The sequence below is a fragment of the Ailuropoda melanoleuca genome, chromosome 12 (assembly GCF_002007445.2).
Source record: "Ailuropoda melanoleuca isolate Jingjing chromosome 12, ASM200744v2, whole genome shotgun sequence".
Lineage (NCBI taxonomy): Eukaryota > Metazoa > Chordata > Mammalia > Carnivora > Ursidae > Ailuropoda > Ailuropoda melanoleuca.
In genome coordinates this window covers 39,897,513-39,920,316 of record NC_048229.1, presented here as the reverse complement: position 1 = coordinate 39,920,316, position 22,804 = coordinate 39,897,513, and the positions used below count along the sequence as shown (strand labels likewise).

The window sequence follows — 22,804 nt, the reverse complement described above, 5'->3', positions numbered from 1 at the left end:
ACCGCCGGGGCCTGCGCCGGCTCCGCCGCCTGTGGGCCGGCCCGCGCGTTCAGCGGGGCCGGGGCAGGGGCCGGGGCCGGGGCTGGGGCCCGAGCCGAGGCTGCATGCCCGAGGAGGAGAGCAGTGACGAGGAATCCGACGATGAGGTGAGGCAGTCAGAGGCGTCCCCAGCGCCGGGCGGGGCGGAGGCCGGGGGCTTCCAAGGGTCTGGGTGGCCCCGAGGGGTGGCGTGGGGAAGCGAGGTTCTTAGGGCCCCTGCGGAGGGAAGGGGCCCTCAAATAGGCCTGGGGGGAGATAGGTTTCACGGAGCTGTCGGTGAAAAAGGCCTCTGAAAGTAGAAAAGCCCGGGGCTGCAGCTGGGTACTTGGGCCTGAGGCACGTTCTGCAGAAGTGTCCGGGGCTGGTGATCTTGGTAGTTGGCAAAGCTATTGCAGTAGAGGTTTGAGCGAGAAGGCTATGGGTACTGCATGCCCAACCGGTGGTGGTTGACAGCAGCGTGGCTTTAGTGGACCCAGGCTAGGGCTCTCTGGGCTCTTACCTGTAGGCTGCTCCACTTGGCCTCATAATCTCTGACACATCACTGGTTTCACCAGTATCCCGATTCCTCTTCTTACTTTAAGTGGAGAGATGGTAGCATGATGGAGGGCTTCCTCTTGGGGGCACAGGTTGAAGAAAAATGAAATAAAGGTTGAGACTGGGAACTCTAGCAGGTCTGAGTTCAGCTCAGGATTTACCCCCAGCCTTTCAGAAAAGTCAGGAGGGTGTGGGTTGTATTACTTAGGACAGTTTGTAGTCACCTGAGGGCTTAGGGTAGAGCTTATTATGGTAAACCATTTGAAACGTACACACACACACACACACACACACACACACACACACGCATAGCCAAACCCAACTTGAGTGCCCTTATTCTCATCTTTATTCAGGAGGAAACCGCATCCTGAGAGTGTGTAAACAGTAGTCCCACCTTTTTCTGAGTTGGAGGTTGAGGGAGTCTTTGGGTAGTGTCTACCGCCTGGCCTGAGAAGACCCAGTTTTGTTCCCTTCTGGGCCAGCGAACCACTGACGGCTGTGCTGGTGTAGTCCGGTGCAGGGGATGGGGGTTCACAATACCCTGTGCCTCCATCCCTAGGAAGAGAGTCTTCTCTGCTTTTCGTGTCTTCCAATCTTTAAGTTCTCTAAATAGGTAGGGGTATGTTAAGGGGGAAACTGGGCATATATCTCCATACGTGAGTCTCAGGTGGAATGAGGGCTTTGGCACTGACTGCTGTTTCTCCCCTCCACCCCTGGTCCCCTAAATCAGGAGTTTCAGGGTTTTCATTCAGATGAAGATGTGGCCCCCACTTCCCTGCGCTCTGCGCTCCGATCCCAGCGAGGTGAGTGACGGGGAAACTCTACCTCTGTAGCTTTACAGCAACGTTACTCTTGCTCTTCATGTCAGCTCTTCCCTGTTTAACTAGAGTCTCCATCAGTTACGTAGCGTGTTTTGTGTTCAAAGCCCAAGCTAAGCTGGGCTGTGGGGGAAACAGACAAGTAAGACTTAGTTCTTGCCCTCCTGGAGTGCCTTCTTCAGTCTACAGGGCTAGCTTGACCCATCTCCCCACACCTATTCTCCTTTTAGGTCGAGCCCCCCGAGGTCGGGGCCGCAAGCATAAGACGACCCCCATTCCGCCTCCTCGCCTAGCAGATGTCGCTCCTACCCCCCCAAAGACTCCTGCCCGGAAACGGGGTGAGGAGGGCACAGAACGGATGGTGCAGGCACTGACTGAACTTCTCCGGCGGGCCCAGGCACCCCCAGCCCCGCGGAGCCGGGCATGTGAGCCCTCCACTCCACGTCGGTCTCGGGGACGGCCCCCAGGACGGCCAGCAGGCCCCTGCAGGAAGAAGCAACAAGCAGTAGTGGTGGCAGAAGCAGCTGTGACAATCCCTAAACTTGAGCCCCCACCTCCTGTGGTTCCCGTAAAACACCGAACTGGCAGCTGGAAGTGCAAGGAGGGGCCTGGCCCAGGACCTGGGACCCCCAAGCGTGGAGGACAGTCTGGGCGAGGAGGCCGTGGAGGTAGAGGCCGAGGCCGAGGCGGGCTTCCTCTCGTGATCAAGTTTGTTTCAAAGGCCAAAAAAGTGAAGATGGGACAATTGTCCTTGGGACTTGAATCAGGTCAGGGTCAAGATCAGCATGAGGAAAGCTGGCAGGATGCCCCCCAAGGAAGAGTTGGATCTGGATCGGGAGAGGGCCCCTGCTGGAGAAAGGAGCTAAAGCTGGAGGAGGAGGGAGAGAAAGAGACAGAAAAAGAGAAAAACAAGGAAGAGAAAGAAGAGAAGGTAGAGAGAGCTGGACCTGAAGAAGAGATGATGCTAGCAGAGGAAAAGGAAGAGGCAAAGCTGCCATCCCCACCCTCGACTCCTCCAGCCCCTCCACCCCCTCCACCCCTGCCACCATCTCCACCTCCTCCACCTCCTCCACCCCTCCTATCCCCCTCAACTTCTCCTTCATCCCCACTTTGCCCTCCACCACCCCCAGTGTCCCCTCTGCCCCCACCATCGCCTCCACCACCTCCTGCCCCAGAGGAGCAGGAAGAATCCCCTCCTCCGGTGGTCCCAGCTACCTGCTCCAGGAAGAGGGGCCGGCCTCCCCTGACTCCTAGCCAGCGGGCAGAGCGAGAAGCTGCTCGGGCAGTGCCAGAGGGTACCTCTCCTCCCACTCCAACCCCCAGCACCACCATGGGAGGCCCTCCAGAAGACAGCCCCACTGTGGCCCCCAAAAGTACCACCTTCCTGAAGAATATCCGGCAGTTTATTATGCCTGTGGTGAGTGCCCGCTCCTCCCGAGTCATCAAGACACCCCGGCGATTTATGGATGAAGACCCCCCCAAACCCCTAAAGGTAGAAGTCTCACCTACTCTGCGGCCTCCTGTTGCCACCTCCCCACTTGCCCCCCCAGAACCAGCACCAGCTCCTTCTCCACCGCGTGCCCCAACCCCCCCATCTACCCCAGTCCCGCTACCTGAGAAGAGACGGTCCATTCTAAGGGAACCCACATTTCGCTGGACCTCGCTGACCCGGGAACTTCCCCCTCCTCCTCCTGCCCCCACCAGCCCCGCCCCCACCTCCTGTCCCTGTCACTCCATCCCGGAGGCCCCTGCTCCTTCGGGCGCCTCAGTTTACCCCAAGCGAAGCCCACCTGAAGATCTACGAATCGGTGCTTACTGCTCCTCTTGGGGCCCCTGAAGCCCCTGAGCCAGAGCCGCCTCCTGCCGATGACTCTCCAGCTGAGCCTGAGCCACGGGCAGTGGGCCGCACCAACCACCTCAGCCTGCCTCGATTTGCTCCTGTGGTCCCCATTCCTGTTAAGGCCGAGGTGCCCCTTCCTGGGGCTCCAGCTCTGAGCAATGGGCAGCAGTCTCAGGCTCAGCTGCAGCAGCCCCTCCAGGCCTTGCCAACCCAGCTGCTGCCCCAGGCGTTACCACCACAGCAGCCACAATTACAGCCACACTTAGAACTGCAGCCGCAGGCGCCGCCGCAGCAGCCCTCACCACTGGACAAGGCCCGTACTGCAGGCTTGGGCTCCTTACCGCTGTCTGGTGTGGAGGAGAAAATGTTCAGCCTCCTCAAGAGAGCCAAGGTGCAGCTGTTCAAGATCGATCAGCAGCAGCAGCAGCAGAAGGTGGCGTCTTTGATGCCGGTGAGCGTGGCGCTTTGGTCAGGTTTCTGCACCCAGTCATCCAGCCTCGATTCTCTCAGTTCTCTCAGTTTTCTTTAACCTTCTGCCTTCTCAGATCCCCTCCAGTATTTCAGGGAACCCTCAGAGCCAGTCCTTCCCTGTTTCTCAGCTGCCTGTGTTCCTTCCCTGGCCCTCCCCTGTGCTAGTCCCCCGGTCCTATCTTTCCTCATCTTCCAGCCTCTGACCCTGTTTATTCCCCCACCAGCCGAGCCCTGGAGGGCAGATGGAGGAAGTCGTGGGGACTGTCAAGCAGATCTCAGATAGAGGTTCTGTCAGGTCTGAAGATGAATCGATGGAAGCTAAGAGAGAGAGACCGTCGGTATGGAGTGGGAGGAGGGCCCTCTGAAGAAGGCTGGTAGCAGGAGCACAGGGGGCAACTTCCCACATGTATTCCTGGTTTCTCCTCCCCTAGGGCCCCGAGTCCCCCGTGCAAGGCCCCCGTATCAAACATGTCTGTCGTCATGCTGCTGTGGCCCTAGGTCAGGCCCGGGCCATGGTCCCTGAAGACGTCCCCCGCCTCAGTGCTCTCCCTCTCCGGGATCGGCAGGACCTCGCCACAGAGGGTAGGGGCGGGTGTGTTGTGGGAAGATTTGACAGCTGTGTCAAGTTTGGGGGCGAGCACATGCACCAAGAGCCTAGGAGAGTGGGAGCTGAGTTGGATGCTTGGGGCAGGTGGCAAGTAGGTTGGAGTACTAGGTCTTAGAGCAGATTTGGGGGCACCTGGGACCGAAGCCCTGTGGGAAAGTCGGGACCAGAGGGCCAGTTGAATGAGATCTAGGGGAGAATAGGGAACTGAGGTAAAAGGCCCTAGTGGCCTTGTGGCTCCATTCCTTCCTCTCCATTGCATTAGATACGTCATCAGCATCTGAGACTGAGAGTGTCCCATCACGGTCTCGGCGGGGAAAGGTGGAGTCAGCAGGGCCTGGGGGAGACTCAGAGCCTGCAGGGTCTGGAGGGACCCTGGCCCATACACCCCGGCGCTCACTGCCCTCCCATCATGGCAAGAAGATGCGGATGGCACGGTGTGGACACTGTCGGGGCTGCCTGCGTGTGCAGGACTGTGGGTCCTGTGTCAACTGCCTGGACAAGCCCAAGTTTGGGGGCCCCAACACCAAGAAGCAGTGCTGTGTGTGAGTAGTCAGGGCGCAGCCTCTGTTCCCACTCATGGTTGTCAGTCACCCAGGTCTCCTGCCCCACCAGAGAAGTGGGATTGGCATCCTTGTGGAGAGCTTCCTCTCTTCCCCCAGACCACCAGTCCCCTACCCTGGTGACGTGCTGCTCCCCTCCCCAGATACCGGAAGTGCGACAAGATAGAGGCTCGGAAGATGGAACGGCTGGCTAAAAAAGGTAACAAGGTTTGAGGAGTATTTCTTTATACAAATTTACTTAGATCCATGGCGTGGAAGAAACTGTTTCCTTTGCTCTCCTCCCCTTTTCTTTGCAGTCTGCTACCTGTGTCATCTTTCCATCGTGTGCTTTTATATCTCTCCTGTACTCCTTCTTTTCTGCCCCACTTCTTTTTGGCTTTTTGCATCCCAGTGTCCCATGTCCCTGGCTGAGCTCAGATCCTACTAAGTCCCCTGTTCCCACAGGCCGGACGATAGTGAAGACGCTGTTGCCCTGGGATTCCGATGAATCTCCTGAGGCCTCCCCTGGTCCTCCAGGCCCACGCCGGGGGGCGGGAGCTGGGGGGCCCCGGGAGGAGGTGGTGGCCCCCCCAGGGCCCGAGGAGCAGGACTCCCTCCTACTGCAGCGCAAGTCAGCCCGGCGCTGCGTCAAACAGCGACCCTCCTATGATATCTTCGAGGACTCGGATGACTCAGAGCCTGGGGGTCCCCCTGCTCCCCGGCGTCGGACCCCCCGAGAGAATGGTGCGAATTGCTTGCTGTTTCTCCTTTCAGTCTTGGGGGGGGGTGGTTTCCAGACTGGGGCCTGTATCTGTGTGATAGAGAGAGCAGCTGAGTGCAGAGATGGAGTTTGGGGTGGACAGGGAAAGTGGGTGTATAAAGTTCTCAGTAGCTTATCGAGCCAGGTCTGAGAGTCATTCTGTTGGTTAAAGGCGGCCATGGGGATCCAGGTAACATTAGGGGGTGTGGAGGAAAGGGGTGGGACAGGGAAGAGGGGGACCCTCACCACTTATGTGTGCTGCCTAGAGCTGCCAGTGCCAGAACCCGAGGAGCAGAGCCGGCCCCGCAAACCCACCCTCCAGCCTGTGTTGCAGCTCAAGGCCCGAAGGCGCCTGGACAAGGTCAGCACGGCCCCACACCAAGAACCCTGAGCCCTGTGGAAGGCATGGTCCCGCCCTTCAGGAGCTTCCTAGCAAGTCAGGGTAACGGGCTCGTCTGAGTGCCATGTTGTGTCCACACCAGAGGACAGGCCCTGAGGGGTAAGGCAGGTCTGTCCTGGAAAGCAAAGTAGGATCTGGGCAAAAGACAGGGTTGGGCAGGCTGGGGTAGAGGACAGTGTGGAGAGAGGTCTGCAGAGGGTGAGGCTGGCAGCCTTTTGACCACCACCATTCTCCCTAGGATGCTTTGGCCCCTGGCCCCTTTGCATCTTTTCCCAATGGCTGGACTGGAAAACAGAAGTCCCCTGATGGAGTGCACAGGGTCCGTGTGGATTTTAAGGTATGGCATTGAGGGAGAGGGTCTCGAGGAGCGTGTTTGAAAGAAACCTATGGGTTGTATCTGAGAAACCAGGGCTTTAAAGATGGCTTTGGCTGTGTTCCTGGCTGCTCTCTGATCCCACATCCTCTTTCCTCAGGAGGATTGTGACCTGGAGAACGTGTGGCTGATGGGTGGCCTCAGCGTGTTAACGTCTGTGCCAGGGGGGCCACCGATGGTGTGCTTGCTGTGTGCCAGCAAAGGCCTGCATGAGGTTGGATCCCCGCCTTTTTCCACAGCCCCCCAGGTCTCCATTGGCCCTTACTGCCTGATTGCTTGGGCCCTCTCTACAGGGTCTCATCCTTTGGCCTCCTGTCCTCACACTGTGCCCATTGTTCACTCTCCCCACCCCCAGCTGGTGTTCTGCCAAGTCTGCTGTGACCCTTTCCATCCGTTCTGCCTGGAGGAGGCCGAGCGGCCCCTGCCCCAACATCATGACACCTGGTGCTGCCGCCGCTGCAAGTTTTGCCACGTCTGTGGGCGCAAAGGCCGGGGATCCAAGGTTTGGGCACAGGAGCCGTGAGAGTGGGTGGAGGCATGGAGGAGAGGGGTATACTTGTGCCAGTAGGTTCTGCCATTGTTATTTTTCTCCCAACTTCCAACAGCACCTCCTGGAGTGTGAGCGCTGCCGCCATGCTTATCACCCAGCCTGCCTGGGGCCCAGCTACCCAACCCGGGCCACACGCAAACGGCGCCACTGGGTGAGAAATGAGGCCCACATCCCTTGCATTGGAGTTCTAATTAAGGCCGCTACCACCTCCAGACTGGAAGGTTGGAGGTCCTTGTGAGAGTTTATCTGATAAATAGCATTTTCTCTTCCCAAATTTCACATAGACAAGACGTGTGTGCAGAATTTGTACAGAATGGTTGCAGAGTACAGAAGGGTTCATGCATTCCGTGGTCCTGGACTCAGAGGCCCCTGCCTCTACCTGACCTCCACTCTTCCTTGTCTCCTTCTGTCAGTCTCCCCTATTTTATTCCTGTTCCTCTCTCCTCCTTGCTTCTCTTGTACACCTTTTATCTGTCTTTCCTCATATGTCTCCTGCTTACCATCCATTCCTCCCACTGTACCCCCCCACACTGCTCCAGCCTGCTCCCCCTAACATCACCCTGCCCACCCCCCCCCAGATCTGCTCAGCCTGCGTGCGCTGTAAGAGCTGTGGGGCGACTCCAGGCAAGAACTGGGACGTCGAGTGGTCCGGAGATTACAGCCTCTGCCCCAGGTGCACCCAGCTCTATGAGAAAGGTGGGGACCTGTCAGGGGACCTGGGCCCTGGGGGACACCGGGCAGTGGGCCAGGCTCCTAGACAGGCAGGACAGATGTGGTTTTCTAGTGGCTTTGTATTCCTCTTGTAGCCACAAAACCTTTTTTTCTGTTCATGGTAGTCTCCCACAGAAGCCTATCCAGTACCTCAAGTAGAGGGACACAGTTCTCGGGGCAGCGGGAGTCAGCCTGGACCCCACCATTGTACAACCTCCTCTTGGAACCTTGAGTCTCACTGACCACCTTGAAAACCTGGGCTTTCCCCATTTGTTCAGGCAGCATGTTAGCAAGGTTGTGAGGCGTTGGGGCTGCCAGGCTGAAGAGGCTGTATCCTCAGCCAGTGTTTTGAGGATGGTAGGGACCCGAGATAGGGCATAGCAGAGGCAGCCCTCACAGCAGCCAAATGGGGGATGGCTCCAGACAGGACCTGCAAGGGGTAGGTGGTGGCCCCAGCCCCTCTGACTTGCCCTTTTCCTCCCTCTTCTGCAGGAAACTTCTGCCCAATCTGCACACGCTGCTACGAAGACAACGACTACGAGAGCAAGATGATGCAGTGTGCACAGTGTGACCACTGGGTGCACGCCAAGTGCGAGGGGCTCTCAGGTGAGCAGGCAGAGTGCCTGGGCTGCCACCTCCACCCCGGGTTGAGGGGGCGGGGTGTCCTTTTCTACCCGCAGCATAGGCCCTCATGGGAAAGGTGTCATAAATGTATGTCTTTGGCAACTCCTCTGGGCTGCTGAGAGCCCTCATGTTCTCCTGAACCATTCTCTCCTGTCCCACCCTGGCTGTTTTAGATGAAGACTATGAGATCCTTTCTGGGCTGCCAGACTCAGTGCTGTATACCTGCGGACCGTGTGCAGGGGCCACGCACCCCCGCTGGCGAGAGGCCCTGAGTGGGGCCCTGCAGGGGGGCCTGCGCCAGGTGCTCCAGGGTCTACTGAGCTCCAAGGTGGCGGGCCCACTGCTGCTGTGCACTCAGGTCTGCGGGGCTCAGGAGGTAGGATGGGTTGGGGCCACGCCCAGCACCAGTCCTGCTGACTTTCTCTCTCTACAGTGTGGGCAGGCTGGAAAGCAGCTGCACCCAGGCCCCTGCGATCTGCAGGCCGTGAGTCGGCGCTTCGAGGAAGGCCACTACAAGTCTGTGGTGAGTGGGACACTGAGAAGAATAGGTGGGTGCCAAGAGGAGGGGCCTGTGGGTAGGGTGGGGGCTCTGATCCTGACAAGCCCCCTTACAGCACAGCTTTATGGAGGACATGGTAGGCATCCTGATGAGGCACTCGGAAGAAGGAGAGACCCCAGAGCGCCGGGCTGGAGGCCAGGTGAAGGGGCTCCTACTGAAGGTGAGAACTTTGGAGGATGTCTCTAGAGTGGCTTGAGTGGTAGTGGGGAGGAGAGTGTGGGTCCTTCAGACCCTGCCCCTACCAACTTTCCCGGGGAAGCCAGTTCTCATCCTATTAACCCACTCCCCAGCTGCTAGAGTCTGCGTTCGGCTGGTTCGACGCCCACGACCCCAAGTACTGGCGACGGAGTACCCGGCTGCCAAAGTGAGTGAGGCTGGGTAACAGGAGGGGAACCAGGGAATAAGGGCAAAAGCAAGGGCACCTGGGAATCCAGGGTCTCGATCCTGGGCTGAGAATAGACGAGGAACAGAGTTAGCGTCAGGATGAGAATTCTCAGTGGTTCTAGGCCAGCAAAGATTGTGCAGTTAGCTAACTTTGTTTCTACTTTGGGCAAGGTAGTGTTGAGTAAGCCATGTTTGGGGGGTTGAGCAGGCACATTAGTGCCTGATGATCTAGACGGTGAGAGTGGTGATGGGAAAGTTCAAGGGGCTGTGGGAGCCCAGCGAAGGTGTTTAGGGCTAAGGCTTCTCGGAACAGATGACATCCAAGCTGAGATGTGGAAAAAGAGTATTCCAGGCATGAGGAACAGCATTTCATGTGTCATAGGTGGCATGAGGGGCCCTGGCTTATTTGGGAGACTGGGAGAAATGCCACATGGAGAGAGGACCAAGTGTGTCATGGCATGTTTAGGCTAAGATTGTGGGTGGCCACCCTTGTTAGACGTGTCAGATGCTGACCCTGCCTGTCCACAGCGGAGTTCTTCCCAATGCCGTGTTGCCTCCATCTTTGGACCATGTCTACGCTCAGTGGAGGCAGCAGGAACCAGAGACCCCAGAATCAGGGCAGCCTCCAGGGGACCCCTCAGCAGGTACTGGGAAGTGGGGACTGACGCCAGGGCCTCTGAGTTGGTGGGGCAAGCTCTAGGTCTTGATTCTGGGACTTGCCTTCCCACACCTCTTCCAGCTTTTCAGGGCAAGGATCCAGCTGCTTTCTCACACCTGGAGGACCCTCGTCAGTGTGCGCTCTGCCTCAAATATGGGGATGCGGATTCTAAGGTGAGGGCTACCATATGAAACCCAGATTGTGGGGCCTAGTCGCTGGGGCCTTCCCTCACACCATTTCTCCTCTGCCCCCAGGAGGCAGGACGGCTCTTATACATTGGGCAGAATGAGTGGACACACGTCAACTGTGCCATTTGGTCAGCTGAAGTGTTTGAGGAAAATGATGGCTCCCTCAAAAACGTGCATGCTGCTGTGGCTCGAGGGAGGCAGATGGTGAGAGCCCGGGCCTAGAGAGGTGGGCAGCCCCAGGGTCTTGGGGTAGGGCCTCCCACCCCCCGCCCGCCACAGGGGAAACCGCTCTTGTTTCACAATTTCTACCCCAGCACATCCTTTCACTGCTGGTCCTGGGTACCTTTTTTGGTTGTTCCAGGACTCTGGTACTTCAGTGATAGTGGCTCCCCCCACCCCCACCCCGTGTATTTGGGCCTGAAGCCTGGGAGATTAAAAGTTAGATCTTTTATTGATTGAACCTGTGCTGGATGCTTTCTATACAGTAAGACACTTAGCTCCTACTGTGTCTCTTGAGGTGAGGTATTTCCTGGGTTAGAACCCCTCCTCACCAGTGTTGGGGTGCTGTATAATGTCTCTGGCTCAGGAAGTGAGACTTGGGGTGATATGTATGGGGGGGGTTACAAATGTGAAGATTAAATGAAATGATACAGGTTTTACATTAAAATGGTGTGAGAGAGCACCTGGCTGGCTCATTTGGAAGAGTATATGACTCTTGGTCTTTGGGTCATGAGTTCAAGCCCCACATGTAGAATGTAGTGATTATTTAAATAAATATATTTTTTAAAATGGTGTGAGAAAGATGGTAAATATTGCTTGGTAAGTGTTAGATGTTGTTATTTTTCTTGATATTGCAACACTCTGCTTCAGAAAATCTGAAATAGTTTTGATGTGTACCTGGCCCTGGATGCAGCTAGGGAAAAGGTTATGTTTGATAAGTGCCTTTGCTTTGCGAGGTTCTGGGCTAGATGGGCCCAAACAGAGTCTCCAGGACAGTGATGCTGAGCATCAGACCCTGGTCTCGGTCACTGGCTTCTCCCCTCAGCATCCCCTTCCAACCGTAGCGCTGTGAACTCTGCCTGAAGCCTGGAGCCACAGTGGGCTGCTGCCTGTCCTCCTGCCTCAGCAACTTCCATTTCATGTGCGCCCGGGCCAGCTATTGCATCTTCCAGGATGACAAGAAAGTTTTCTGCCAGAAACACACAGACCTGCTCGATGGCAAGGTGAGTCAGAACCATGGGGGAAACTCCCTACTGCTCTCTCTTCCCGTCCCACTCATAGTCCCCTGCAGCCCCTTAGCCCTGTCCCCAGCTGCCTCTTGGTGTCTTCCTTGTTTTCCTGTCCTTGAGCCAAGCCCCCAGATGTCCATTCGCTGCCTCGACGCCTTGCCCTTCACCGATCCAGCAGCCCCATTTGCCACCCACCTTCCAGGAGATCGTGACCCCTGATGGGTTTGATGTTCTCCGCCGAGTCTATGTGGACTTCGAGGGCATCAACTTTAAGCGAAAGTTCTTGACGGGGCTCGAACCTGATGCCATCAACGTGCTCATTGGTAAGCCTTTTGCCTTCTACCCTGGTCTTCCTGACCCTGCCTGGCCCACCCTCCTGATCTCTTCTCTGTATCACAGGCTCCATCCGAATCGACTCCTTGGGTACCCTGTCTGATCTCTCGGACTGCGAGGGACGGCTCTTCCCCATTGGCTACCAGTGAGCAGCCCAGAGGGCCTAGGTGGGATGGAAGGACTCCAGGACAGGATCCCATTTCCCAAGTTGTCCTGACCCTCTTACCCACTCACCCACCTGACAGGTGCTCCCGTCTGTACTGGAGCACAGTGGATGCTCGGCGGCGCTGCTGGTATCGGTGTCGGATTCTGGAGTATCGGCCATGGGGTCCCAGGGAAGAGCCAGTTCACTTGGAGGCAGCGGAGGAGAATCAGACCATTGTGCACAGCCCCGCCCCTTCCTCAGGTAAGGGCCTTGGAATGCCCTCATTTCCTTCCCTGAACGCTGCCCTCCCCAAATGGTTACGCACCAACCCAATTCCTCTCTTCCCTAAAGAAACCCCAGGATGTTTGCCATTCTTCCTTTTGTCATCATGGCAATAAATGATCACTTAATAGTCCTAAGTTACACACCAGGGACTGTGCTCAGCATTTCACAGGAAGTGAGGGGAGAGCTACCTGCCTGTGGGGGGTGGCAGCTTCTGGACAAACAAACTTAGGGCATGTGCTCCTGTGCTGCTCCCGCAGCCCTCTGAGAAAGGCACAAGCTTTTCTGTGCTGCAGGCCAGCAAGGGCAGTCGCTCTGCACGGTGACATCAGGGTTCAAGCCAAATTGGTCCCCTCATAGCCGAGCCAGTGCTGAGGGATGTCGCTGAGGGCCGGGTGTCACACAGCAAAGATGGGGCTGGGAGACTGGTAAAAGGAGAGGTTGTGGGCTGAACGGGAGGAGGAAGAGATTCGATTGTGTTTGCAGGGAAGGGGTTTGTGCCAGGTTGGAGCATGACATGAAGTAGAGAAGGGAAGAGGGTGCAGCCGTCCTGGCTGTTAGCAGGGGAGTGTTGGGAGGAGGCGGCAGAGATTTGTTCTCACAGATTGGGTGGAGCCAGGTAATGGGGAGCCCCAAGCGCCAGGATGGGGCAGATGTGTTTGATGTGGCAGGGATGCGCGGCGCAGGTGAGAAAGTGGTAGGACTGGCCCTGCTGGAGAGAGGGCAGTGCCCCTTGCGGCATGCGGGGCCTGAGTCAGAACAGTAGGCAGCCGGGAACGGGGGAGGTGGCAGAGATGGGTGAGGAGGGGTTACAAAGGGCCCCTGATCCAGGCATGTGTGGAGGTTCTGAAGAAGCCACAGAGGGGTGTGGAACCTGGGTGATGACTGGGAACCAGTGCACATTGTGACTGGACCATCGGCAGGGGTGGGGAGGGCTCAGTTGGCTCAAAAGAAGGGAGGGTGTATGAGGAGAGGCTTTGACAAAGAGCCCCTGCCATTCCTGAGGCCATTCTCCTGCCTCCTCAGAGCCCCCAGATCATGTGGACCCCCCACCAGATACAGATGCCCTTATCCCTGGAGCTCCTGAGCACCACTCACCTGTTCAGAACCTGGACCCCCCACTTCGGCCAGATCCAAGCAGTGCCCCTCTTCTGGCCCCCCGCTCCTTCTCGGGGGCTCGAATCAAAGTGCCCAACTACTCACCATCCCGGAGGCCCTTGGGGGGTGTCTCCTTTGGACCCCTGCCCTCCCCTGGTGAGTACCTGGGAGTGTCGGGGAGAGGGGTGGGTGGGTGAGGCAGGAGCTCATGGCTGACACTGACCCTTCCCCCCACAGGAAGTCCATCTTCTCTGACCCACCACATCCCCACGGTGGGAGACCTGGACTTCCCAGCTCCCCCCAGACGTTCCCGTCGTCCCAGCCCCCTGGCCCCAAGGCTGCCGGCATCACGGCGGGCCTCTCCCCCTCTCAGAACCTCCCCACAGCTCAGGGTGCCCCCTCCTACCTCAGTCGTTAGAGCCCTCACACCTACCTCAGGGGAGCTGGCTCCCCCCGGCCCAGCCCCATCTCCTCCACCACCCCCTGAAGACCTGGGCCCAGACTTTGAGGACATGGAGGTGGTGTCAGGACTGAGTGCTGCTGACCTGGACTTTGCGGCCAGCCTGCTGGGGACTGAGCCCTTCCAGGAAGAGATTGTGGCTGCAGGGGCAGTGGGGAGCAGCCATGGGGTCCCAGGGGACAGCTCAGAGGAAGAGGCCAGCCCTACCCCCCGCTATGTCCACTTCCCTGTGACTGTGGTGTCTGGCCCTGCCCTGGCCCCTGGTGCCCTTCCTGGAGCCCCCCGCATCGAACAGCTGGATGGAGTGGATGACGGCACGGACAGCGAGGCAGAGGCCATCCAGCAGCCTCGGGGCCAGGGGACTCCTTCAGGGCCAGGAGTGGGCCGGGCTGGGGTCATCGGGGCTGCAGGGGACAGAACCCGACCTCCTGAGGACTTGCCGTCAGAAATTGTGGATTTTGTGTTGAAGAACCTAGGGGGGCCCGGGGAGGGAGGTGCTGGGCCCAGAGAGGAGCCACTCCCCCCAGCGCCTCCCCTGGCCAATGGCAGCCAGCCTTCCCAGGGCCTGCCCCCTAGCCCAGCTGACCCCACTCGGACGTTTGCCTGGCTCCCTGGGGCCCCAGGGGTCCGGGTATTGAGCCTGGGCCCTGCCCCCGAGCCCCCCAAACCCGCCACATCCAAAATCATCCTTGTCAACAAGCTGGGGCAAGTGTTTGTGAAGATGGCTGGGGAGGGTGAACCCGTCTCATCCCCAGTGAAGCAGCCACCTCTGCCCCCTCCCATCCCCCCAACAGCCCCTGCTTCCTGGACTCTGCCCCCAGGACCTCTGCTGGGTGTGTTGCCAGTGGTAGGGGTGGTCCGCCCTGCCCCACCACCACCCCCTCCTCCACTGACACTGGTGTTGAGCAGTGGGCCCCCCAGCCCACCCCATCAGCCCATCCGCGTCAAGAGGGTGTCCACCTTCTCTGGCCGTTCCCCACCAGCGCCACCCCCAAACAAGACCCCCCGGCTGGAGGAAGACAGAGAGTCCTTGGAGGATGATCCCCAGGGTCCAGGGCTTAGTGGCAGCGGGTGAGTGAATGTGCCGAGTCTATGGAGGAGGGCAAGAGAGGTGGGCAGGAGAAGGCAGCTCAGCCTTCTTGGGGTTCCTCCCCCAGGTTTAGCCGAGTGAGGATGAAAACGCCCACAGTGCGTGGAGTTCTTGACTTGGATGAGCCCGGGGAGCCCACTGGGGAGGAAAGCCCGAGGTGAGTAGCCGGTGCCCTTTCCCTAGAGGCTCTGGGACCTCCGTCCCTTCCTCTTTCTGACAGGTGTCTCCTCACAGGCCCCTCCAGGACCGGTCCCCTCTGCTGCCACTCCCTGAAGGTGGTCCTCCCCGGGCCCCTGACGGTCCCCCTGACCTGCTGCTTGAGTCCCAGTGGCACCACTACTCAGGTAAGAACCAGCCTTTTACTCTCAATGCCTCCTTCCTCATGCTTGCCTCAGCTGGGTGATGGTCAGATGCAGAATTGGTCCACTTCAAAAGATAGACCTTGTGCACCGACCTGGCTCAGAGCCTGAGACTAGGTATTCAGAGTTAGAAAGATGCCCTCGGAGCATGTGGCCCATGGCAGAAACAGAGATGAAGTTTCAGCTCCACGTGAGAGGCCCTTCAAAAGTGCCCAAGAGCCTGGGGGTTGGCTTCAGAGCCTAATCTGCCAGGGTCAGAGGGTTAGGTCCCTCGTAAAACTGAGCAGTGTGGGGGCTGTCAGAATCAGAGATGGGATTTAGAGTGTGCAGCTAGACAAGAGCACCTGGGGGTCAGCCAGTGAGGATGGAGCTCACCTAGGATCGAGAGGGGCAGGAGTAGGAGGGAGCGTTGCCCCGGAGGACACCAGACATGTGGGGTCTAGGATTGGTGGAGGAGGGGGTGGTGGTGGGGCAGGGCGGACCACCCCTACCACTGGCAACACACCCAGCAGCAGTCCTGGGGGCAGAGTCCAGGAAGCAGGGGCTGTTGGGGGGATGGGAGGGGGCAGAGGGGGCTGCTACACTGGAGGTGAGAATTGAAGACAGTGGTTGATGAGGAAGCCAAAACAAGACCCAGGCATCTTGCCGGCAAGCTTGGCTAAGGGTCTGGGAGGAGAGGGTGGGCAGCAGCCCAGAGGGTTTTGTATGAGGGCTGAGACAGCAAAACCATGGAGGAGGGTGAAGGGGGCTTGTGGATGGAAGCAGGGGTGGGAGGAGGCGTGGTGGTTGGATTTGAATAGGAGACTGCTGAGGTGGCGCAAAGGGAAGGTCAGTGCACTTGCAGAGCCATGAGGACACAGGATCCGGGGCACGTGGAGTGGATTGGGCGGACAGCCTAGGTGAAGCTGGGAGGGCAGTGAGTGCTCTGTTGGTTATAGAGGGCTATGGGAGAGCAGGTAGGCTACCGCCAAGCGAGCTGGTAACTGAACAGCCTGAGGCTCGGAATTTCTCCTGGCCCCAGCCCTGTCCGGATGTGTGGATTGTCTCATTACGTAGCGCTGACTTACTGAGCATGGAAGCGGAGCGAGGTACACGAGAGACCGCTTAACTGAAAGACTGCGTATGGGGGTCAGAGGTGGTGTGAGGATATGGCAGTGACCATGACGGACAGGTCCCCACCCTTAGGGACCACGCCATATTTTGGTAGAGGAAACAGACACGTACATTAGCAAGTGTACTGCAGCTGAGAACGAGCGCCGTGAGAAAGAAGGCAATGAGAGCACCCGGGTGAGGCCCCTGTAGTCAGCCTGTCGGGTTCAGGGAACAGAATGGAGGTGAGGCTGGGGTAAGGGCAAAGTGAAGGCGGAAGAAGTTGTCAGAGGTGAACCCAGGGGCACTGAGGCCTGGAGATGATGTGGGTCACACAGCAAATCAGCTTTGGAGAGTTGACTAGTGCTGGGAGGGCATGCAGTCAGGTTGGCCCAGGGGAGTGGTGTGGGGAGCAAGTGTGGCCACGTGGGTCCTGCCTCTCCTAAAGCACACTCCACTCAAACTTAGGTACTCCCCACCCTCCCCCTCCAGACATGATGGTCAGTCCTCAGTCCACACCGTGCTTGAGTGAGCCGCTGCATCTGGGATGATCACCCCCTCCTTGTAGCACTTTCTTCCTGGCTTCCAAAACCCACTCCTCTCCTCACCTCTCTGGTCAGGTCTTGTCATTGCCCCAGCCTGTCACTTTGGCATGTCCCAGTGCCCCGGCCCTCTGTCTGCACTTACTCTCAGGTGTTCTCATCTACTTCGTGGCTCTAAATCATCCCACCTCTTACTCTGAGAGCCAGCAGATGGGTAGTCGGGCTCCTGGATCCTGCTGCCGGCTCCCTCCCCATCTCCTTGCAGGTTGCAAGGGCAGGTTTTCTAAGAGGAATTTCAGACTCAGCATATCCCAAACTGAGCTCTCTACCTTCACCCCAAACTTGTTCCTCCCTCTCCTTCACCATCTCAGTCATCAGCAGTTTTATCATTCCAGTTGTTTAGGCCCCAGACCTCAGAGTTGTCCTTGACCCTCCACTGGCCCTCACATCCCCAGCTCCTACAGCAGCAAGTCCTCTCTGTTCTGTCTTCAAGATATTCAGCCCCTGAGAAATCCTTTACATGTACTTGAGTCTGTAGGTAGGGGCCTATATAATAAATTTGTAATATTTACAGAGACGTGCTGCATATAAAAAAATACATGTGTAAAATATACTTCTGGTATTTTTAATTTTCTGTGAGAGAAGAATGAGGGGTGGATGAGCATTTTTGGTAAACTGGGTTTGAGTGAGCCAGAAGTGTCTCTTGCAGAGCCAGGGCAGTCCAGGCCTCTGCGGAGATGCTCATCTCTCCAAGAACGCTTACAGAAAAGGGACCGCAGGCTCTTTCGGAAAAAAATAATGTCCATCCTGTAGGGCTCACGGGGCAATTAGAGCAGGAAGAGAGCCCTCAGACCAAGTATCTGCTTGTGCAGGGAGGCTGTGGGAGGGGGTGGGGAACCCGGGACTTTGGACTCCAGGAGGGGTGATCCTCACCTGCTCTGACCTGCTGCTTGGGACCAGGTGAGGCTTCAAGCTCTGAGGAAGAGCCTCCATCCCCAGAGGACAAAGAGAACCAGGCCCCCAAACGAGCTGGCCCGCATCTGCGCTTTGAGATCAGCAGTGAGGATGGGTTCAGCGTGGAAGCGGAGAGCTTGGAGGGTGAGTCGGGAGTGGGGGTGATGGGGGGAAGGTGTCCAGTCGAGCCCCATCCTGACCATTCTGGCCCTGCTCTCTCCTCAGGGGCATGGAGAGCTCTGATTGAGAAGGTGCAAGAGGCCCGAGGGCACGCCCGGCTCCGGCATCTCTCCTTCAGTGGTAAATGGAGAGGCCGCAGGGATGCTGAGAGCTGGGAGGACTCCCAGAGGACAAGATGGGCCTCTGACATGACGCATGTGTCTTCACCTTTGACTGTCCCCAGGAATGAGCGGGGCAAGGCTCCTGGGCATCCACCACGACGCTGTCATCTTCCTGGCAGAGCAGCTGCCCGGGGCCCAGCGCTGCCAGCACTATAAGTTCCGCTACCACCAGCAGGGAGAGGGCCAGGAGGAACCACCCCTGAATCCCCACGGGGCGGCCCGTGCCGAGGTCTATCTCCGGTGAGAGGCCTGGGGAGCCCTGTGGGGGTTCTCAAGCGTGGGAGTTAGGTCTTTAGAGGTTGGAAACTGAGGCCCGGGAGAAGATGCCAGGTCACTCCAGGAACTATTCCTAGCATTCACGTCAGAAGAATGAGCCCCATCCATTCCCCTTTGGCTGTGTCTTCAGGGATAGCAGTATTTCTTCTTTGCTAGCAGCAGGCCCAAGCCAAAGGAATAGGTAGATGGCACCTCTTTGAAGGAATGGCTGTTATCCTCCCTTCTTTCCTCCCTCCCTGCTGCAGGAAGTGCACCTTTGACATGTTCAACTTCCTGGCCTCCCAGCACCGGGTGCTCCCTGAGGGAGCCACCTGTGATGAGGAAGAGGATGAGGTGCAGCTCAGGTCAACCAGGTATGGAGGGCAGGCCAGGGTGTTGGGGGTGTTCTGGAAGGGTCCAAAAGAGGGTGACCAGGGGCAAGAGAGGTCATTCCTGGGTACCAGCCTGTGACACTGCTGACCCCACCAGACGTGCCACCAGCCTGGAGCTGCCCATGGCCATGCGCTTTCGCCACCTCAAGAAGACATCCAAAGAGGCTGTGGGTGTCTACAGGTTAGTGGGGTTGGGGGGAGGATGCCCCTTGGGTGGATGGACAGGTGCCCTGGTGCAGGGCTGCCTTGGTTCTGTACCCGTGCCCCCTGAGCTCCCCCTGGCCCATCCTACCCTGCAGATCTGCCATCCACGGGCGGGGCCTGTTCTGTAAGCGGAACATCGATGCCGGCGAGATGGTCATCGAGTATTCTGGCATTGTCATTCGCTCCGTGCTGACTGACAAGCGGGAGAAGTTCTACGATGGGAAGGTGGGCTCCCCAGGGCAGTGGGAATGAGGCGGGTGAAGCGGGGCTGGTCCGTGGGGACAGGGCGCCCGACGGCCCCTCGCAATCCCTGCAGGGTATTGGGTGCTACATGTTCCGCATGGATGACTTCGACGTGGTGGACGCCACGATGCACGGCAATGCTGCCCGCTTCATCAACCACTCGTGTGAGCCCAACTGCTTCTCCCGCGTCATCCACGTGGAGGGCCAGAAGCACATTGTCATCTTCGCGCTGCGCCGCATCCTGCGTGGTGAGGAGCTCACCTACGACTACAAATTCCCCATCGAGGATGCCAGCAACAAGCTGCCCTGCAACTGCGGCGCCAAGCGCTGCCGTCGCTTCCTTAACTGAAGCCGCGGCTGCCCGCCATGCCCCCTGCTGCCGTCTGGCCCCTAGTCTGGGGGCTCCCGAGTCCCTCCCAGAGCATCTCATGCCCACCCTCCTGCTCAGGGTGGATGTGGGCATGCAGGTGGCAAAGGCCTTGCCTCCACCCCTCCAGCCCACCCAGCAATCGCCCCCTTCCTGCCCTGGGGGCCCAGGATGTAGATACTGTACAAAGGTTTCTAAATCCCTTCTTTTCTATGCACTTTTTTATTTAAGAGGGTGGGTTCCCAGGTGGGAACCCCCCATAATAAAGTCTGTCAATGTTTGGAGAGGTGGTCTGCCCGTTTGTATGGTGCTGGGGGCAGGTAGGAGCTCCCATTTCTCCACAGCAATCCTGAGCCGGGGAAGCCTGTCAGCCTCCACAGAGGGGTGAGAGGCCATCCTTCAGAATTACAGGTAAATTGTGGGGGGTCTGTGACACCTTCAGAGCAACACGTGCGCTACACACTCCCAGTTAGAACCCAGTCCGGGTCCTCAGAGAGGACCTTGGTTGCCCAGAGGCACCTGAGGCCAGCCCCCAGTGGCACGTCAGGCCATATCTGGTCTCGTGTGTGTGGTGGAATGAGAGGATTCCTGTTCGGTCTTGGCCCAGTTAAGACTGTATTTCAAAAGTGTGCCTTAATGAGGCCCAGAGACGGCAGGCGCTTATTTCACGGGAAACTTTATTGAGGACTAGGCTGGGCAAGTCCCAGCTCAGCCAAGTTTGGACAGCACCTGCAGCGCGTCTGCCCGCCCCAGCTGGGCCAGGTGTGTGCCAAGCTGGCCCAGAGAAGCTGAGGGCTCCCTTGCCACCACCATCTCCATCAAGGCCCGCAGTGGTGAGTGACTGGGCTGCAGTGAGTAGGCGAAGGTGGACCAGGCAGCAGGCACTCCGCGTATCTCGCCGCCAGGTGTCTAGTGGTGCCACAGGCCACCCCCCCACCCGGCCCAGGCTCAGGATCCAGCAGTACAATCAGCTCCTCCGGCACCTCCAGCTCATCCAGGAGGCGAGACGGGCTGCGATGCCAGGTGCGGCAGTTCTGGGAGACAAATGGAGGGGTGAGGGCAATCTTCCAGCCCGCCTTCTCCCTCCCTGGCATGTCCCCGACTAATCTCTGCCCAGGAGTGGAAACAGAGCGACCTTCCGTGAGACCCCTGCCTCTGATGCCTCCAGGGAGCCTGGAGAGGACGAGTGCGAGAAGAGGGTATGGGTGTTGGTATCGCCACAGACCAAGCCAAGATAGGGATGGAGGCCTTTTGCCTGGAGGTGGCACCGTTGGGCGAGCAGAAGGATCACTGCTGAGGTCACCAGCAGAACCAGCACCAAGAGAACCAGAACCAGGGCAAAATTCGGCAAGGCCTGCTGAGTGACGTTGTGCTCAGATGTCCACCGGACACTGGAAGTCGCTGATGGGCTGGGCTCCTGGGAACTAAGGACACTTGGTTTCCCAGTGTTCAGAGGGCAGGGCTCCTTGGGAGGAACCGACCTCTGCAAATAGGCTGGAGTAAAGCGAGGGGCATGCCCCACTCCTGCCCCCTCAGCCTATACCTCCCATCCTTCTCTCCCTCAGTGGGATCCAACTCCCACCTGATCCAGCTACCCCCCGCCACACACCCACTTTAATCCGATCCTATCTTGCCTCCACCCTATTCTCTTCAGCGGGGCTACACCCCCTCCCTTGCTCCAGACCCCGCCCATCTAATCCAAACCACGCCCTCCAGCCCCCCGCGCCGTCTCCAGCAAGCTGCACCCTAGCCCAGGCCCTCCGGAGCCCGACCAGCACCTCTCTGCAGCGCCACTGTGTTTCGCCGCTCCGGCTCCCCGCGGGGGCAGGGGCCGTGGCTCCGCCGCCACAGGGGCTACATTGCTCCGCACTGTCGGGGTTGCACTGCCCAATAGGATATTCTTTGAAGGGGCACGACACGTGATCGCCAGAGTCATTGAGCCCGCAGTTTTCCGAAAACTCGAAGTCTGGTGGGAAACAGGGTCTCGCGTGCCGCCGCCCAGCCCCTCCTCTCCTGCACTAGCGACACCCTTTCCCCTTTGTCCTATCCCAGCAGGCCCCACCCCTTGTACTCTACTAACCCTATCACCGACGTGCCCACCCTCCCCGCACTAGCCCTGCCAGTCTCGAGACACTCTCTCCACAGGCCCCGCCCCCCACTACCCCCATCCCGCTCTGGCACCAAGCCCCGCCCACCACTCGGACACAGCCGCGATCCCGCCTAACAGGCAACGCCCCTTCGCGGTGGCCCTAAAGTAACTTGTACTAGCCCTTCCATCACAAGCTGAGCCCCACATCGTCTTATCTGCGTAAGGCCCGCTGCCCCTATCCCGAAGCAAGCCTCACAGGCGGGAACCCACAGACTTTGTCCCCTCCCCTGATCCTTATCACCCCCTGGCTTCGCCCAAACATATGCATACCCCTGTCCCCGCTCCTCACCCGGGCAGGGGGGCGGCCCAAAGCGCTGCAGGCAGCTGCCGCAGCACCGGTTATCAGGGTTCCAGTACTTGAGGCGCCCGCAGTGCTGGGAGGCCCCCAGAGGCGCCGCCTGGGCCAGGAGCAGCGCCGCAGTCAGGAGGAGGCATAGGGGCCCCATCCGGGCGGGGTCTGCAGCCTGGGGGGTCGTGACCGCAGGACTTCCGACCACAGCGCCTCTGTCACACTTTCCAGGAAACCAGAGCAGAAGAAGGAAGCAGTGATGTGGGGGTATGAGATCCCCAGACCCCTTTGGAAGACGGGAATCTATCCCCAGCCCCTAGTCCAGCTCCTGGCTCATTATCAGAAGGGCCACCAAGGCCTCAAGATGGCTAGAATGAGTCTGGAACCACAATGAGTGGATTCGTATCCCACCTTTGCCATCTTCCTTACCTCTTTTCTCATCCCTAAAATGGGGTGACAGCACCTGTCTCACAGGTTTATTGTGAAGAATTAAAATCATTACTTGAAGTAAAGTACTTAGAACAGCACCTGGCATATGGTAAGCTTAAGTATTAGCTATTTCCAACTCCCACCTCAGGGCAGCTGGCATGGAGGACCCAGCCCTCAGCCTCTGGAGACTCCCACTCAACTCCCAATAACCTTATCTCAGCTCCCTAACCCCAATCTCCTGAGGGCTGGGAATCCTCCAACCAGCCACAACCAGGTACCGCCCCCTTGAGAAGCCTGAGAGTGCTGAGGTTCCCAGCACAGAGGCTTCCCCACCCCAACCGGTCCCACTGAGGGGTTTCTACAGCCCTGGGCCCTGAGCCTGCTGCTCTCCCACCTGTTGTTGGAAGTTCTTCAGCAGAAGTTGTGGCCAGAGCCCAGCCCGCTTCCCCTTTTCATCAGGAGATGTGGGGGTGGAAGGAAACTCCAGCCCACAGCTAGG

The 22,804-nt window shown here is 58.4% G+C and overlaps 2 protein-coding genes across 2 annotated transcripts; one reads left to right on the top strand and one right to left on the bottom strand.

The window, feature by feature from the left end:
- The first annotated feature begins 7 nt into the window (after positions 1–7).
- On the top strand, positions 8–19,722 carry KMT2B (lysine methyltransferase 2B). Its single transcript, XM_034638250.1, is given in 38 exon segments — positions 8–146; positions 1,304–1,376; positions 1,622–3,083; positions 3,085–3,682; positions 3,927–4,040; positions 4,134–4,284; positions 4,572–4,851; positions 5,013–5,068; positions 5,314–5,592; positions 5,875–5,969; positions 6,247–6,345; positions 6,482–6,595; positions 6,737–6,883; positions 6,987–7,082; positions 7,510–7,627; positions 8,135–8,248; positions 8,440–8,624; positions 8,700–8,789; positions 8,881–8,985; positions 9,116–9,189; positions 9,738–9,853; positions 9,949–10,040; positions 10,122–10,259; positions 11,120–11,278; positions 11,487–11,607; positions 11,684–11,762; positions 11,863–12,023; positions 13,071–13,298; positions 13,380–14,673; positions 14,760–14,849; positions 14,927–15,036; positions 17,643–17,780; positions 17,862–17,936; positions 18,040–18,217; positions 18,499–18,606; positions 18,722–18,805; positions 18,924–19,053; positions 19,145–19,722. Coding segments are annotated over 38 exon segments (7,869 nt in total). The 5' UTR covers positions 8–104; the 3' UTR covers positions 19,421–19,722.
- A 388-nt stretch (positions 19,723–20,110) lies between these two features.
- On the bottom strand, positions 20,111–22,801 carry IGFLR1 (IGF like family receptor 1). The gene is given in 5 exon segments (XM_034638442.1): positions 20,111–20,326; positions 20,329–20,514; positions 20,586–20,921; positions 21,217–21,404; positions 21,877–22,801. Coding segments are annotated over 5 exon segments (1,068 nt in total). The 5' UTR covers positions 22,034–22,801; the 3' UTR covers positions 20,111–20,125.
- Between the last annotated feature and the right edge of the window lie 3 nt (positions 22,802–22,804).